The sequence below is a fragment of the Empidonax traillii genome, unplaced genomic scaffold, assembly GCF_003031625.1.
Source record: "Empidonax traillii isolate 1590-97213 ecotype Southwest subspecies unplaced genomic scaffold, ASM303162v1 scaffold861:size261962, whole genome shotgun sequence".
NCBI lineage: Eukaryota > Metazoa > Chordata > Aves > Passeriformes > Tyrannidae > Empidonax > Empidonax traillii.
The window spans coordinates 135313-153099 of record NW_020956054.1 but is presented as its reverse complement, the minus strand read 5'-3'; the positions used below and the strand labels follow the sequence as shown (position 1 = coordinate 153099).

The 17787-nt window shown below is 38.9% G+C and overlaps 1 protein-coding gene and 1 long non-coding RNA gene across 13 annotated transcripts in view; one reads left to right on the top strand and one right to left on the bottom strand.

Moving 5' to 3' along the window:
* Positions 1-17787, bottom strand: part of ANKRD44 (ankyrin repeat domain 44) — a 134611-nt gene that overhangs the window by 10110 nt on the left and 106714 nt on the right. For 6 of the 12 annotated variants that reach the window (XM_027902283.1, XM_027902291.1, XM_027902284.1 and 3 more), the window contains exons 17-25: positions 16725-16751; positions 10966-11037; positions 9295-9496; positions 5418-5496; positions 4517-4634; positions 3622-3838; positions 2823-2910; positions 1391-1474; positions 2-147 (exon numbers count right to left, since the gene is read on the bottom strand). In XM_027902283.1, coding sequence (XP_027758084.1) covers positions 2-147; positions 1391-1474; positions 2823-2910; positions 3622-3838; positions 4517-4634; positions 5418-5496; positions 9295-9496; positions 10966-11037; positions 16725-16751 — 1033 coding nt within the window. The remainder of the gene's footprint in view (position 1; positions 148-1390; positions 1475-2822; positions 2911-3621; positions 3839-4516; positions 4635-5417; positions 5497-9294; positions 9497-10965; positions 11038-16724; positions 16752-17787) is intronic. The other 6 variants (XM_027902285.1, XM_027902286.1, XM_027902294.1 and 3 more) reach the window with 1 other exon arrangement.
* LOC114067094 lies at positions 156-9301 on the top strand. The gene is made up of 3 exons (XR_003573317.1): positions 156-770; positions 2774-2950; positions 8536-9301. It is a non-coding gene; the product is annotated as an uncharacterized LOC114067094 (long non-coding RNA).

Genomic DNA, 17787 nt, shown 5'->3' with positions numbered 1-17787 from the left:
CCCACAGCCCCTACGTGGCCGTTCTGAGCTGCCATCATGAGCGGCGTTTTCCCTGCGTGATCCGCAGCGTTCACTTGTGCGCTGTGGCTCAGGAGGAGCTGGAGGCACTCCACGTGATCGGCGAAGGCTGCGGCGTGAAGGGGCGTCCTGGGGGAAAGGAACACGGCCACAGCGTTTGCTAAACAATCACAACAGTCACCTGTGCCCGCTTTCCCAAAAACCACAAAGCGCAATTTTATTTTTTTCCTGTGAAACTTAACATTATCACAAGCAGAAAGTTATAGTAGCAGCATCTTAAGTAAGTTAAGTAATATTTACGGTCTTTGTCCTGGGAAGCAGGAAGGTGGATATAACAGTGTAGACATATGACACTGTGAAGAATCTCATATTAGCAGCATATTTATTTTAACAGAACATTCTAACATGAAAAGCAGTACAATCCCTCATTTTTATTCCTGTGATTATTTTTTTTAATAAGCTTCAGATGGGAAGAACTATCAGAAAGGAACTGGTCCATTACTTAAAAAAAACTAAAACATTTTAAGTTCTATTCACAGATACAGCAGGAGCAAGCCACAGTAACAGCATTACTCTAAAAGGCAGAAGGAATACAATGCACTTTGAGGGCTATCAGTTTCTACAAGACTGAGACATCAGAATTTGTTTGCTGTCACCCTTTGGCATTTTGGGTCTGACGTGTGACTCCTAGAATTGAAACAGTTGGTACACAACCCAGCTTAGTGTTACTTCAGTTTTGCTCATCAGTAAAGGTGAGGTGGTTTTACCCTTACATGATTAAGTAATCACCATCACTGAGGGTATTAAGTTTGTTTTAATCAACAAAAAGAATGAGTATTCAGTTTTTAGAATTTCAGCCATTTTAATTAAATATATATATGCAATGAGGACATAATCAATGTGACAAATGAAGGATTTGGCTGAATGCGTATCTCTTGCTGAGTCAGTATTATTTTGCTGCTTAGATGTTTTCAGCTGTATGCCCTGAGAATGCAAACATAACATGAAAACTTTTAATGAAATACTTTTCTATATGTAAATAGTATCACTTCATTTAGCAAAGAGAAATGTGTTTAAACATTTAACAAAGAAAACAGGGAAACAGCCTGTAGTCATAGCTGTTCTAAACAAACAAAGTGCTATTTCTTTTGTTTCTTTTCATGTGTACTATGACATTGAATACTTCATCACATTCTTGCTTCAAGTGAGCCACCATTTAACTGTGCTGCAGTGCAAGCTGCTGTCTGAAAGAGTCAGCATGACAAGTCTTAGCTCAACCATAACAGATAGGGATTAGTTCCAGGGGTTCAGAAAGAACTACAAAAAACACCGGGTGGATTCACAAAATGCAATTTGCTAAAGAAACTATTACCTTCCTTTGTCATCTTCACAATTGACAATGCTGGCGTCGATGGCTCCAATGAGTAGTGATGCACAGCTTTCATGATCATTGATTCTGCCGAAGAAAATATATGTTTAAAGAGGTAATAAATCTACGTATTTTTCCACTTTGCGATATTAATTTACTTCACTTCTCATTAGTATTTTTTACTGGTTATTTCCAAGTTACCCTAAAATGCCTTTGTCTTAATGTTTTCAGTCACATTTTTGCATATTCATCATCTTTCCATTTAACCAAACTGCATCTGCTACTATGGATTTCAATCTCTAAAGCAAAGCTAATCCTTAATTCACTATGCATAAAGGCTATTTCAAAGTCCAGCACAAACCAAGGACTAAAACCTTAATATCTTAAAATCCTTATTGTATGTCCTGTATGTCCAGCACACCTGGATCTGGAAAGCACTCACAGGTACTTAGACATAGAAAGATTTATTCTAATGTTTAAGGTACTGAAGCCCACATCTCTTCCAACTCACGCTTTTAATACTTTGATTTGGTGGATGCATTCAATTAATACTTTTTCTGATTATTGCTAATTTGTCTCATTTCACTATGAAAATGAACAATATTTAGTATTAGTACTGGACACACATTATAGCTAACACACTTCCACATTGCACTAGCAGCTGTGTTCATTTCAAATTTACATACATTTTTAAGTTTCACATGTGTTAATAGTTTTGAGAACTGCATACTCATTTAAAATAAATATTGATTTTTTTTCAAAACCATCACTAGAAATTCTGATTTAAAATACTATGTTTCAGTCACAAAATATTTTAAGTGGAGTAAAAACAGTGCTTCCAAAATGCTTTTGTTACTCTAATACATTGGCTTTTTATCATTTCAAAGTTTGATACATGACAAGTTACTTGTCTACTTTCTAATGATGTGGGGACTGTAGAAGGAAAGCCTACACAGTTGTAACTCCTGTCGTTACTTCTGAAAGACATTCATTCTCCCAAGAGAACAGAGAATAGAATGCAGTTGTTCTAATTATTGGCAGGATTTGGGAAGGCTTGCATTTGTCTTTAGAGCACTTAATTCCTTGGTGTTTGATGGTTTACATGTTTTAATGGTTTGCATGTTACATCCTACATACTAATCTTGCTTTTTTTTTTTTTGTAAAATGCATTTGCAATTATGTTTTGCTCTATTAGCATCCTCTCTGCGTAAAAACACACTGCTTTCTTTGAATAGGATGTGTCTAAAGTACATGCATAACACACAACAGCCTGTTTTTGTTGTTTGCAAGTAACACAAGAGATGTGAATACGGAATCTGCCTGTAAAGCTCATGCAAATAATCTCAAGAAAAGCTCACTTTCTTCTCACACTGCTACTTTTTGCAGGCATATCCTAAAGCAACATCTGCATTTGTTACTGGAGATTTCTACTTACACAGCACAGTGCAATGGAGAGAAGCTATTACCATAGAATTTGTGGAAAAGTTTTTGTTCCAATAGTACCTCTATGCAGTTTTCATGACCTGTAAGAGATCAGATATTTCACAGTGTTGTACAAAGCAGGTAATTCACTTAATTCATGTTAGGCTTACACAGGTTAGCATTTAACACTTTAAGTTCAAAGTTGAACACAATAAGCTGTTATGTAATAAAAACAGGATTTTTTTGTTTTATGGCAGCAGCAAGATAAATTCAGGCTAATATTAGCACTTTGGGAAAAAAGAGGAAAGAGTCTCCTTTTAGTGTGATATTATGTATGTTTTCTTACGCCTCCAAAGATGATCTTAAATGATGATATTGAGACGCTTTTGCCTTTTATTAAGCAAAAAATTCAGATTATCCAGTTAGAATAATCAGTTCAGTTCAAAATATCCATCTCTTCACATGGCCACTTGCATCAATAAATAAGCAGGTGACGCCTCAAAGGAGCATTCCTGGTCACACAGGAATCACTTTCATCATTGACACGAGCAACACCAGAATTTCACCCTGGCTTCTTGTGACTTGGAGCAAATGAGTTGCAAAGCCATTGGGAGGTATCACTGGAATTTCCCTGGCTTCTGAACTGAAGGGTGCACAAAGCAAATGCTACCTACAGAGAGCACGTGGAGCTCTGGGAGATAATTTGCCTTTTCAAGTCAAGCTCATCAAAGGATTAAGCTACTCTGTTAACATGCTTCCCTAAAACTGAGGCTGCATTTGAACTCGGCAGCAGTCCCCAGGGAGAAGCTTACCATTGTAACAAGCCCAGTGCAGCGGTGTGTAACCTTGATTATCTTTCAGACTGCAGTCTTCCTCAGCCAGGGCGATCTGCAGTAACTCGTTCAGCCAGGTGGCGTGACCCCGAGCTGCTGCAAAGTGCAGGGGTGTTCTGCCTCTGGCATCTTTACACAGAATCGAGACTTCTTTCTCTAACAGCATCTGAACACATTCTTCGTGCCCAGTCATAATCTGATAACAAAGAAGTGAGTAAAGAGGTTGACATAATACAGATTCTTGCCCAGGAAATAGGAGCTATGATTGATGCCTGTGAACATGAAATGGTCTGGGTGGGATTCAGCAGGCAGAGATGAAAGCTCACTTGCTGAACTGCTCACTGCAATCATCATAAAATTCTGCATAAATATAATTTCTTGCATCAGGTTCACATTAGGTAAGAAGCTAGACTTAGCTAGGGAAATCTAGCTTAGGCTAGCTAGACTAGAAAAGATTAGATCTGCTTCAAGTTCCACTGCCTCTAGAAAACTTAAGGCTTACCTATTTACCACCATTCTAAGAAAAATGAAAGTAACAGTTGGCCAGTTCTTTTAAAGAAATTATTTTCAGAATTCTTAAGGTACTCAGTTATAAGAGTAATGATTGGTATTATAAAGTGTCTAGAGCCAAGAAAAAGTAGTCTAATCACTATTTCAGCTATTTTCAGCTAATTAATTAAAGCAAATGTGAAATAAAGTCAAAAGCAGAGCCCTTCTGAGAGCATAATATCTGTTCAGCTTTTTACATCATTTATTATGCTTGGTCACATTTCCAATCATTTACAATGTTCTCCATATTTAAATGTCCCTATACTTATAAGTGAGTTGTAGTCACAGTAAAACAAATCATCAAGAATCATAAAAATTAAGTCACCCCTCGATGTAAAGCTGTGCATCCCAGGAGATCAGCTGCATCTACAGATGCTTCTTTTTCAAGTAATAAAGAAACAGCATCAACGTGCCCATAAGCCACTGCAAGCATTAATGGAGTTCTAGAAAAAAAACACAAACAACCAAATCAGTCACAGCTATGAAATAACATCCTAAGTCATACTATAAATGCCTGCTAGTCCCTGCTAGTTACCACGATGACAGTGACCCAAAGCATTTCTTTTGCAAAACTGCACAATTGCTTAAAGGGGATGAAGGGGCATGAGGAAAATATTCAAGCCAAACTTTGGACTAACATAGCTTCCATTTTTTTCTGAAAGAGACCTATTCGCCTTCTATTTTTAGGCAAGACGAATACCATTTAAAATCATATGTGCAGACATTATATGTACAGCATAATATGTTCCATACAGCCCAGATGAGTTTTTTAAACCATTCACATTTTCACTTTAAAAATATACTTTATTGCCTCTTTGCAACTGTCATTTAACAAGCCGTAACGTTTCTGTAGGAACATCTCCGATGCACGTGTCACCTCAAATAAACACTGTGTTCTGCTGCACCAGCCTAATATACCATGCAAACCCTGAAACAGCAACATTTTAGAAAGAAAAAGACTCTACAGAAACATCTCAGGAGCTTGTTAGTTTTTATTGAATCTGGCACTCAACATCTATAAAAGAATGTTTAAAGTTTAAAGCAGAGGCTAAGATTAATGATTAGTCCTTTCCACATGGCTTAGATCAACTGAATATGTACTTTGTAACCTCTGCCAAATTCTATGAGGAGAAGTGCAGGAAATACAGTATTTCAAATAAGTACTTTTTTTTTTTGGTGAGAAATATGAGATGCTATTTGAATTACAGAGCTGAAAAAAAACTTACTGTCCTTTGGCGTCTGTCACATCAGGGTTGTCTGCAACTTCTAATAACAACCTTAGACAAGGTGTATGGCCATTAATGACTGTAAAGAAAAACAAGCATGTTTAATTTCAGATACTTTTCTGCTGGAAAGCCTAAGGATAAGAAATTTCCTTATAGAAAAGTCCACAGTATAAGAGATCAACATTCTCCCAATTTTCATTTAAATTCATTTCACTTGCACCAGTGAAATGGTGAGCTGTTTTTTTCTTGATCTCAGTAAGATGAGGATTAGTTCTCTTAAGATACAAAAATCCCAAATGAGTAAAACAGCATCAACATGATTTTCACTACTGAGAAGATTTCTACTAAACCAGACAGTATTTCAAAATCCCCCAGACTGAGCAGGCAGACAAGGTTTGGAACACAGTAGGAAGTATGTCAGCAAGGTTCCTTAGTTTTATGTGCACTGTACAAGCAAGTACTTCAGTACTGCTATGAAAAAAAATAAACATCTGCAAAGAATGACCAACGATACAAATGCCACATTCATAAAAGCAAGTAACACCAGAGACTAAAATTCCCTCTGAGTTTTTCCATTTTATCAAAAATTATATTTATCAAAAACGTTTGAGGTTTTATTTTTTGTTTTGGGGTTTGTTTTTGGTGATGGGGTTTATTTTGAGGGGGTTTTGGTTGGTTTTTTCTTGGTTTTTTGTTTGTTTGTTTTAAAGTAACCCATTGCTGCTGGAAAACAGCTCTGAGTTACTAATTTTGCAGGGCTTGATGCTGAACCCCATCTGTGTGTCAGTTGGCTTAAGACAGAAGAGACAAGTATTTTCTTTGAGAAACAATCCCTGTGCTCAGTGGATACATGTTGTGTTCTTATTACACCAAGTCATGCATTCACACTGCCCACACCCCGTGGGCTGAGGCAAAACCCTTGGACACCACCTATGTCACATCACTCTGGCAGAGAAACGGGCACACATCATCACATTGAAATTATTCATCCAAAAATGGTCTTACTTGCTCTACCCATAAAATTAAAAGACATTTTTAGTTATTTACCACTAAGTAATGCCATATACATAACATGTAAACAGTTCTGCAGGGTGGATGAGTCACTGTGGGCTTGGGGGGGGGAGGAAGAAAAGATCTGTTCTTTCTCCCAACAGTAGGAAGAGAAATCTTAACTTGTTCACAGAGACATCTGAAAAGGATTTTGGTAAATGAGTTCTAGAACAGATACTCACAGAAACTCCTCGGTGCTGACCTAGCAATTGCTAAGCATTGCAGAGCCTGCAGGGAATGTTAGTTTTGCCAGCAGAGCTACAACACCAACACTAGGGGAACATTTGCAATGGATTCCCCAGGCTAGCCAGAGGAAGGCTGGTGGTATTAAAATTATATAGGGAACATATAATTTAGGTGAAGGAAATTCTCCATGTTATGAGGTTAGAGGAAGTCTATTCCCTAAGGGGGACAGACAGAAAAAAGAAACACTTCATTAGGTCAGTTCCCTGCTAAAGTCACAAATCCCTTTAATGAATGGAACTCTGAAGAATCCCCTCATCCAATTCACCTCTTCAGGCCTCCTCAGCTTTGTGCTCAGCAACCATGCTGGTGTAATTAGAAGGAATGAGGGTAAACAAGTTTAAGGGGATGGGCACACATGCCTTCTTATTTCTTTCCAGTGCACAGTATTGCATGTGCAAGAGGTCCCTTTCGTGTGTGCAAATGTGCACTTTCACTCAAGGGATTAATTCAGCGAAAATCCTGTTTGATTTCTGAAAATAAGCCACGACCTCCTACACTTGCACTGCAAATACAACGCTCTGAATGCTGCAGCAGCTCCAGGCTGAGTTCCCGACAGGTGGCACCAGTTTTTGCTGAGACACTCCTCAAAGTGTATCGTTATGAAACAGCACCAGGAAAATCATCACATTGCACGAGGCTTTTTATAGTAGTTGTAGGTAGAAGCTTTACTCCAGAGCTAATTTGCACAGAGCTCTGCATAACTCTTGAGAGGAAGGTCCTGAGCGTTGTCTTGATGGATATTTACCCAAAGTGCACTTAACTCAGAACTGAAAGCTTCCCAATTCATGACTGTGATGAATTTCCTTTACTAAGAGTTGAATATTAAACCTGTCTTTGCAGTATTTTCCTTTCTGTGTAAAGTACATGTTTTTAGTGTCTCACTCCTGCGTGTAGGATTGTTTTGCCGTTTTTGTTCATTATTTTGGGGGAGGGGGGAGTGGTTTTTTGGTTTTTAATACATATCTAACTTATTTTGCTTTGCTGCAGATGCAAAGAACATTTTACTTTTATCCCTGGAAATGTTTCTTAATCTGAAAAGCAAAAAGTGTCACGCACCAGAAAAGTCTGCAATGAATCTTCCTACTGGTTTTACATGGAAGGCACCCAATAGTAAAGTGATGTGGGTGATTAAATAAGATATTAAAACTGGGGGAAAAGCCCACAATCTGAATTTGTGTGAAAGTAAGAAATGTGTGTAGTAAAATAACACCTTCTGGTCAACAAGTTTACTCCATTCTACTCCACACATTTATCCAAAAAATTCATATTTCAAGTCAGAGCTGCTAAGAAAAATATGGCTTTGTTATCAATTAGTTTTCTCAGTACTGAAGAGCCCTTACAGCTCAGCTGTGACAACTAGAAACTTATATCACTATAACCACTTTTTAAATAAATGCAAATCATTGCTATAGTGATGACATAACAGAAAAAGGTATGTCTGAAGTAACTACAGGAAAGCTCTTGAACAACACAGCTCAGTTTTGTTGTGGCACTAAATATTGATTTAAATTAATTAAACCATCAGTATTTGTCATAGGGAGAAATGCTCTTGGTTTTGATGCAAAATTTAAGAAGTCCGAAATTAGTTTTAGTATTCAGTGAGATCTATTACGAGCATTTCCTTCAGTACTGCAGACAAAATTGGTAATAGTCCATTTGACTTTATGTTTCTAGGTTGCATTTCTATGATCACAGAGAATAAACTGGTACTAGAGGATATATATGCATTTTAATGTAAGCAAGATTAAGAGATAAACAGAAAGACAATTAAGTCTGGTCCTGAATTAATTATCCATGTGGTATTAACTTTCCTTCCCACTAGAGGCCACTGCTATCCTGTACTGAGCTCCTCCAGGAACAGCAGAGGAGACGCGTTCCCTTCGGCACCGCTGCATATTCACCTGCCAGGTAGATATCCAATAACGACCTTCAAATCAATGATAAAGTCTACATTTCCCAGTTAATTATGCATGTTACATAAATAACACCCCACACACGAGGAGTGGAGCCGGCTCCCAGCAAGTGCAAGTTCACAAGCTCAGGAGGAGGAGGAGGAGGTCTGAGAGGGGGTGGTGATTTCCATAGTGTTGCCACTGCAAAAGGCTGCAAGTTTTGAACACCAGGATAATTTCATCACCAGTCAGAGCCTACAAGTATTTTTCAACCTTTCTTCCAAAGGAGAAGCTGTGAGGCAAGTGTTCCCTCTTCCCCTGATTTTTTGGCTGAGGAACTATTAAGAGAAGGCGTCATGAGGGAATCATCACACATTTTAAAGAGTAGTCAATAATAGAGGTATTGTAAAGAAAAGGCAAGCAGGTAAAGGCAGAGCAGTAGTGGTGTGGAAAAACATGGGATTCTGTGTGAGGGAGGACTGAATCACAGGGGCAGAGGAAAAAAGACCAATGAAATGAAAGATAAATGGTTTAACTGTAGGACCTCAGAAAACAAGCAAAAGTCCTCAGCACATGGGAAAATCTCCCTCCCTTTAGAAGAAAAGTGCATAGTGATAGTAGGTAGGTAAAGGTAATTGCTTCTGTGTGGGAGGGTTTATACCACAAGTGTAACATAAGATCCCACTCACCTGAGGCGTGGAGAGGGGTCCTTTTGGTGACATTGTCTTTCACAGTGACAGAAGCTCCCTGGCTGATGAGAGCTTCCACACACTCTGCATGTCCTTTAAATGCAGCCAAGTCCAAAGCAGTGCGTCCCTTCTCGTCCTTAATATCCAGATCTACCAGGGATTGGAGAAGTACCTCCAAGGCTTGATGATGACCATTATAGGCCTAGAATTATGAAATGCAGCATGTTAGAGAACACAACTCCTGTATTTCAAAGACCTTACACATAAATTGCAAGTAAAATCCATCCCTGTTAGTGTCTCCTAAACACAATAAAAATCACACCATTTTCTCGATTCCTTCCGACTCTCTCTTCAACTTGAAAAGATTTTCCCAAATTACACTGTTGCCAAGAAACTGAAAAATTCCTAGTGTTTAGGGAAAGAAAGTATGATTCTTGATTTGTTCTAACCTTCTCGTACAATGCAAAGTGAGGAGTTTCAGGCAATAAGTTGCCCATTCAGCACAGGTCAATCAACAATTCATTTTTCACATTCTACAGTATCTGTCAGGAAAACGTTTGCTTCAAAAACCTAGACTGACTGGAGTGATACTGGTCAGAGTTTGCATTGATTATCACCTAACTGGCTGCTAAATTCAACACATGTGCTGGTCTCCAACTAAATGACGGCAATTCTCAAACCAGAGTTTTGTTCAAATACAAACTTGACCTCCTGTTTATGCCTGATGCTTCAGGGAGTAGTCTTGCCAGCTGAATCATTTGGTAGAACAAGCACAGGGGACAAGTAGGTGCACTTCCAGACCTCCAGTCGCACTGGAGCCAACAGCACAAACACGGCTGGCACAGCAAAAACCCAGTGGATAGCCCCAGAAACTGGAAACATTTCATTCACTTCATAGGGACTGCCCTCCTCTCCTTACTGTCAGACTCACAGAGGACATAATTTTTATTTACACATGATTATGTAATTGTATTATCAGAGTTGAAGCCGTGGACTCTCCGTGCCCAGAGATATTCAGAATGCGATGGGGCATGGCCCTGAGAAAATCTGGTCCAGCTGATTCTGCATTTACCAGGGAGCTGGGACTCGATCTCCAGAGGTCCACGTCAACCTCAACTATTCTGTGATTGGGAAGAGGGAACTGGGAAAAGGGATCATGACTCTTGAGCTCTTGGGAGAGAGGAGCTGTTGTGGCCTCTGAGGCCACAGGTGTTAGATCCTGTTGTGATATCACAGTTCCCATAGCACTCTCACAGGGCATTTCAGGAGTTTAAAAACACGCTTTCCCACACCCTGCTGTGTACCAGACAGCTTTTTGCACTGCACATCTCCACAAGAACATCAGAGTACCCCATTCTGTGAACAAAGCTTAAGCTCCAGTCCCATATTTATAAACTAGTTTAATATAAAAGTTGTGAATTTCCATTTAATTTCACTTCAGTGTCTGTGTCATCTTCTTACCTAAGTGTTAGAGCCAGTAAGAATCAAGAGCTTCAGCTGCCAAAAAATTAATTAATGATTCCAGCCCAGAACCTGTTTTTGTTACATCCAGGCTCACATCCCTTCCCACCTTTTTCAAAACAAGTCCATGGTTAAACTTGCTTCAAAGACAGAGATTAAGGAGTTATTCTACGAGATATTGATCAAATGCTTTACACATCTCATACTCACAGCTAAATGCAAGGGACTTTTGGTAGCTGCAGAATCAGATTCTTCAAATATATTGTTGGTTTTTTCCAGAAGCTGGAAGAAGGGGGAAAAAAATAAATAAATAAAAGACAGTCTTAAAACATTTTTACATGAGACATGATAAGTTTTCATGGACTATAAAATCTATAAATCAGCAAAAATATATTTTAGCCACAGTGAGTATTGAAGGATTGTAAAGTGTTCTCAAGCTTTTCTGCACAGGGTAAAGCTATAAGACTAGTTTAAAAGCTTGTCATGAACATCCTTACCCTGATTAGTCTCCATGAAATCCTAGGACCTGCTTGGGTGAGAAAGGAGCCCTCAAAAGAAAGGATTTGTGGAGTAAAGCCCTCAGTAAGTTTACATTGGAGAAAGCGCAGTTTCACGATTACACAGCATATGCAAGCCCTGGCTGATACAGTGTTTTGGATAATTCTGACACATAATTACCACTGGGAATAATTATAACTGAGCTGTGAATCACTCAGTCAATTTTATAATTTATCAAAGAAGACTCAGCTCCTATAATGACAGTCTTCTGAAATGCAACACATCCTCAAGCTCCTGCAAACATCCAGTAACACACATCCCATTTTTATATGATCTTCTTCATTCCAAGGGATCCTAAAGCATTTTAAGGCTTAAAACTGAGGGCATTTCCATCCATCTAGAAGGAGGAGCTATGGATTACCAACACTCCACAACATTAACCCTGACGACTTATCCAACTGAGGCTGCGAAGAAACTCATACACAGCGCTGACAACAATATTGACAATTCTTCATCTGTGAGTAGCACTGCTCAGGTGCACAGTCCTTTGCTTGAAAACTACTCAAAGCATTAGTCTCCAAATGCCTTTGGGGCTGGAAATCAGCATTTTACAGAAAATCAGTAATGGGAGACTAAAAAAAAGAAAGAAAAGCATGACAGGCATCTACAACTGACTTGAAATGTTTCTAAAGCTACAAATCAACTTTTCACAGTCTTTTTTGGGTTCTGTTTTCATTTGTTTTGGATTTTTTTTTTTTTTTTTTGCAGAGTAAGTTTATGAAAAGACTGAAAAAGAGGAAAGGAAGTTTTTGTGACAATCTGGACAATTTAGGCTATGGACAACATGGAAAACTCTCCAGAGAGACGAGTGAAAGCCTGTGGAGGGCTTTGCAGCCAATGCTGCAAGATGATGGTGTGTCCTAAACTCTGATTACACCTGAAGTTTTGAAGTAACAAGTTAGTCTTTAATGGACCTATATATCAATGATTAAATTATGCAAAAATCTAACTGGAATACAAGTCAGCATTAATAATGCCTAAGGTGTCACAAATCTCTTATTAAACAAAGGCAGTAATCCTATGGAAAAGCTAGAAAATTAAGCAGTAATTTCATTTATTTGGATATTTTGCGCCTAGTAATATGTCAAGACTGGGAAAGAAGTGTGTGTTGATAAAAACACCACTCATAAGTAAGTGGGGGTGTGTATTAACAGGTAATACAAATTTTAACACTTCCCTACAGCTAAGGGCAGGGGGGGAAAAAAAAATCAAGTCCCCCACCGGTTTCTTGGTAGGTTTGGGACAGTTAAGAAACAAATTTGGTGTTACCATGTGGAACCACCTCCAGCTATAATACTGTTCTTCACTTATGTAAGAGAGCTGTAAACAGGATGAAGCAGTAGCCAGCTCTGAATACATGAATACATCTGATTTTCTCTACTGAGTAAACAACCTAAAAAAAAATCTCACCAAACAAACCCAAGCACTAAGCCAGTTCCTCTGCCCACTTAATACTGGCCTTTAGTCTGAGTCCATGAGGCCAGCACAGCAGACTAATTGAATCCCTTTTAATTACATTTATCATCATCTCTTGAAATTCCAAGATCAAAACTGTAATAAAGAAGTACTTCCCTTCACCTGTCAGAAGGCTCCAAAAGTCTCCTGGAACAAGGTAGATAATTGCCTCTCAAGCAGATGAAAGAAACCACACAGAAAATAGACAAAATTAAGGCTCTAAAGGCACAAATTGTGGGATTGGAGAGCCCCTCACAAAAGGCATCTCCATGGCTTAAAGTCAAAGCAGGTTAGGCTGATGCAGACTGGGCTTAATGAGCTTATTAGTCATAGGCTGAGTGTCTCCATCGTAAAGTCAAGCGTAAACAAGAATGGGAGGGCAAAACTGGTAGCTCTCAGAAACAGCCATACAGTGCAAGAAGAGAAATTATAAAGGAGAACAAGAAGAGGAAGATTAAAGAACACAGCATTAATAATTTGGGGGGAGGGGGGGATTTTCTTGTCAAGCACCGCTTTCTAACAATTAACACTGTCACCTGAAGGATAAACATCGTGTACAAAGAGATAAAAAGTGCCAGGTCCAAGAAATTCTCCAGTTTCTCCCATGTTCTGTGGATGCATTTATAGTAAATTCCATCTGCTTGTTATAAGAGCACATGAAACAGTGTGTCTTTGAGGGACTCTAGCTCCATTATACTTAGAAGCAGCTATCCATAATTGCATCAGTTTTTAAAAAGGCTAATTTATCGCTGGAAATCATTTGCCCTGGCAGCCGTGGAAGCTTAAATGCACAGACCCCGCAGAGCAATCACAGCGTGTCTGCTGTGCTGCCATCCACACCTGCCTGCAGAGCTGGCCAGGGCATTTCACCGAAGACACACAAATCAGCATGAATTACCAACACTTTATGGTTACTCGTGGGTGGCTGGAGAATGTCCCAGCATATCACATCTCTTGGTTTTGTGACTTTGCAGTGCTGCCTGTTAGCTGATCACGTTTCTGAGTGCCACAGATTTGAAGTGCATGTCAGAACTGTGCAAAGACACCGAGATTGATGGGCACTCCTCCCTGTGCTTAGGGTAGAACCTTTGAAAAGGCAAGGCTAGCCTTACTCGCTTTCTGCCTCTTGGAAATTTCCAGCATGACCCCTCCTCTTCCCATAACAGCACTATTTAATACTGTATGTAGTTATTTTGTGAAGTCTTTCTTCAAAAGCATGAATGTGAGTGCTTTGGGAGGGAGACACAGGCAAAGCAAGATAAAACACATCAATTATTCAGTTCTATTCTTCCAAACTAACAGCACTACAGGGTTACTGTTACAAACTATCTTCTCTGCCCCAGTTCAGCATGAAGGTTATTAATTTCTACAGTTCTCACCATTTTATTTGTGCAGTAAGGAAATATTTACAGGCATAAGAAGATTTACTGTTTGATTTTATTCTGTGGTTATAAGAAATGACTATCTGGCATATATGATATGGTGTGTGTTCCCCCTCTTCATTTTTTGAGGCATTCAGATATGCCAGTTAATGACTCAGGGTACTTCATATGACTGTCCTTATAGACTATAACATATTCTAAAATTCAGCCCTGATTTAAAAAAAAAAAAAAAAAAAAAAAAAGACAGCTCATTGAAGCATCTCAGTAATTTAAAATTACTGTTAGGCAGAACAGAATCTAAGACTTTCATCATGCATAAAAGGTTTAAGCTACACTTTTAAAAGGAAGAGTCAAAAGAAACTTCAAACCACAGACACTGCGGTGCTATGGGACACGATGGGTGCCACCTCAAACCCTAAAGGAGAAGAGGATGTGTGATCCTGTCCCAGCCATCACACACAGGCACCTCCAGGCACAGCTATTTAAAGGCACTCCCGATAGTTATGTCAAAGGTTTGAGCTACCCGGCACTGAAGTTTAAAGTGACTTTTTTCTGGGAGTTTTACTATTTTAGTAAGGCAACTTCAACATTGCAACACGCAGACTTGCAGCGCTCTTAATGCTGATTGTAAAATGGCAAAATGTTAGATTAAACGTGTGTATTCCATAAATGGCTTTACTCTGAAAGGTTATTAATCAAACAGCGTTCAGAAATTTTCACACATGTAAAGAGCTGATCAAATGGCAATTGAGACAAAATTTTAAGTTGAACACTGCTCTTCTGCAATAATTACACAGTGATGAAGCTTATCACTTACAAGGTCATTCACAAGTGGAACTAGTATTGCTTTTTAAAGTCACTTTCAGAACTGAATAAAAATATATTTCAGCTAGATGTCACTTTGCATCTCATCTTTCTTGATAAATTGCAATAGATAATTGTCTCTACTGGGAGGAAACATATCAGTAGCAGCTTCTTTTAAATAAAGGTTTTTCCAGCAAGTAGCAAGCACAAGATTGAAAACTCTCATCAGTTGTTTCTGATTATATAGAAAAGAGTAAAAGAATTAACCTCTGTACTACTGTATATCAGGGAAGCGCATTTTTAAATCTCAGAATTATTCTTGATTGAATAATTCAAAGTGAACTGGCACAAACATATCCTCAGGGGAACAAGCAATCCTGTAAGCTCTCTCCGTGTTCGTAAATACAAATGCTCAAATTATTTTAATTTGATCAGGTTCAAGTCAATATGCACCCTTAACCCAGTGGCTGATGTTTTGCTAAGATCAGGCTTTAAAAATCAGATTAATCAATATTTACATCAATTTCACTCACGTGCACAGATCATGGGCGAAGTTAAAATAACATAAGCAAGAAGTAGTTTCACAAGAGCTTAGGTAGACTGAGCCTGAACACATTTATCGAGTAGTTCCATGCAACTCTTCCAGTACAAAATTTAAGTAACCAGTGCCCCCCCAGAACAGCCACCCCCATGCAAACAGGACACTTACCTGGCACATGAGAGAATAATGTTCAGGTCTTTAAACACATCTAAATCTGAAAACTCCAGCAAACCTCCAGGCCACTGGCTGTTCTCACCTGGGGCACGGATCTTCTGCTGGAGTGTTTCCACTCCATACAAGATCATTTCATATTAATTAGCCATACTTGATGGGTCACAGAGAGGAGATTCTCACCCAGTGAGTATTTATACACGGAGGACAGTTCCAAATGAGAGTGAGAGATCCCACCCACTACCAGCCAGCACAATATGTTGATCTCTTCTGGGCATTTGGAAGTCCAATTTCTTTGTCAGTCAGAGCAGAGATTTGAACTTGGGACTTTCCCACTCAAGTCATATATAGCACATTTCTTTCTGGCCAGAAATTCTAACTCGGAGGTTCTTTAGAGCCTCACACTTTGCTTTAAGGACCCTCTTAGCAGGTGAGACTTTTGCAAATTTCATACAGTTGTCCAAAAGATATAGAAAGGCTTATCTTAAGAGAAATAGTTATCCTTAAAGATTTGCTCTTCGGATAGAAAATTTGAGCACTGGTGAAATACAGTGACAGTCAGCTTTTAAAATGTGCATTTCAATGTTATTTTTACTACTCTCCTCTCATTTGAGCCTATGCTCTGCAATACACACAAGTGCTTTTTAAATTCAGGCTCACTTGAAGCTGAGTAATTTACATTTCTTCTCTGAACCACTTTGAAATCGGCCACAGACTTTCAGAAGACAGACAAGTGTTGGTCCCATTTCACATGACCAAATGCAAAGTTACTTGAACACCCAGGAAAGTGTCATGCCAGTCAGGAACGTGCACCGGACTCACAACTCCTAAGACTGACTGAGGAGAAGCAACAGACTTTGAGCAAAGCTGGAGCCTGTAAGCAACAGGAAGAAGGAAATCCAATGGAAGCAAAAGCAGCCCACATGCAATTTTTTGAAATACATGGCATGCTAGTTCAGAGTTGTGATTCTCCTTCCTCAGCCTTTATCAGAGTGAATACAAGGATTTGCAAAATACGAAGAAAATACACAACATGCAATCGTTTTTCATTTACTCACTATATCCAATGGAGTTTTGCTTCCAATCTAATTAAAAATGTCAATTAGAATAATTAAAGACAGAAGCATTTAAGTATAATGGTAATCTGCAAGTGTTTCTTGGGTTTTTTTTGTTTCATTTTTCCTGTACAATAACTGCATTGCAAGCAGTGCATGAACAGAATCAAGACCTGATCGTGTGTGCCCCATGTCTACCCTGCCCACCCACAGAGGAAATACTCCTGAAGCAACAAGGCTACAGCCACTGTGGATAGACAGCACTTGCATTACTTCCCAAGGGAGGAGGGAAAGGAGGGAAATAATGGGAGTGTTTAAGATCAAACAGACCTGCAGATACAAAATACACACTGTGGGAGACTTTGCTTAATGAAGTTTGATCACTTAGTAAACCTACAAATACGAATAAACCAGGGATATTTCTGTTTGAAAGTCTGCTCATGCAGGCAAACATCTTGCCTTCAATAAATAAGCCTGATTATACCCCTAAAACTCCAGTGACTTCAGCTCTTTCTGAGAGCTGTACATCACTCTAACGCAATGCATCATGCCCTGATCAAACGTCCTTTTCATTGGATTCAGTAGATTTGAAGGAGTCAGATATTCTTCCCACATTTACATTTAAACACCACACACACAGATACACAGACAGGTATTTAAGGCAACAGCAGAAGTCCATGAGCTCTTTCCAAACTGAAGGAAAAATCTCTCCTGCAATGGCCTTGTGTTCTCTGTCAGAAGGCAGCAGATGTAAGTGCCTTGCTTCTCCACCCCGGGAAAATAAAAATATAGACTAAAAAAAGACAAGATCTGTCAGAGAGACAGAAAATAAACCTCAGAGATGCTAGGCAATACTCTGTCCTCCAAACCAAAGTGCCAGCAGGGTGCCAGAGCAAATGGTAAATCGCTGCACTCACTGAGATCATAAGCAGCATTAGCTTTCTAGGAAACATTTTTAAAATCAAAATTATCTACTTTCCAAAACATAAAATTTAAGACAGATTGTACCATGATAAGCTAAAATATATCAGCGTATCTAGCATATATAGGCTCCTATTGATCATTT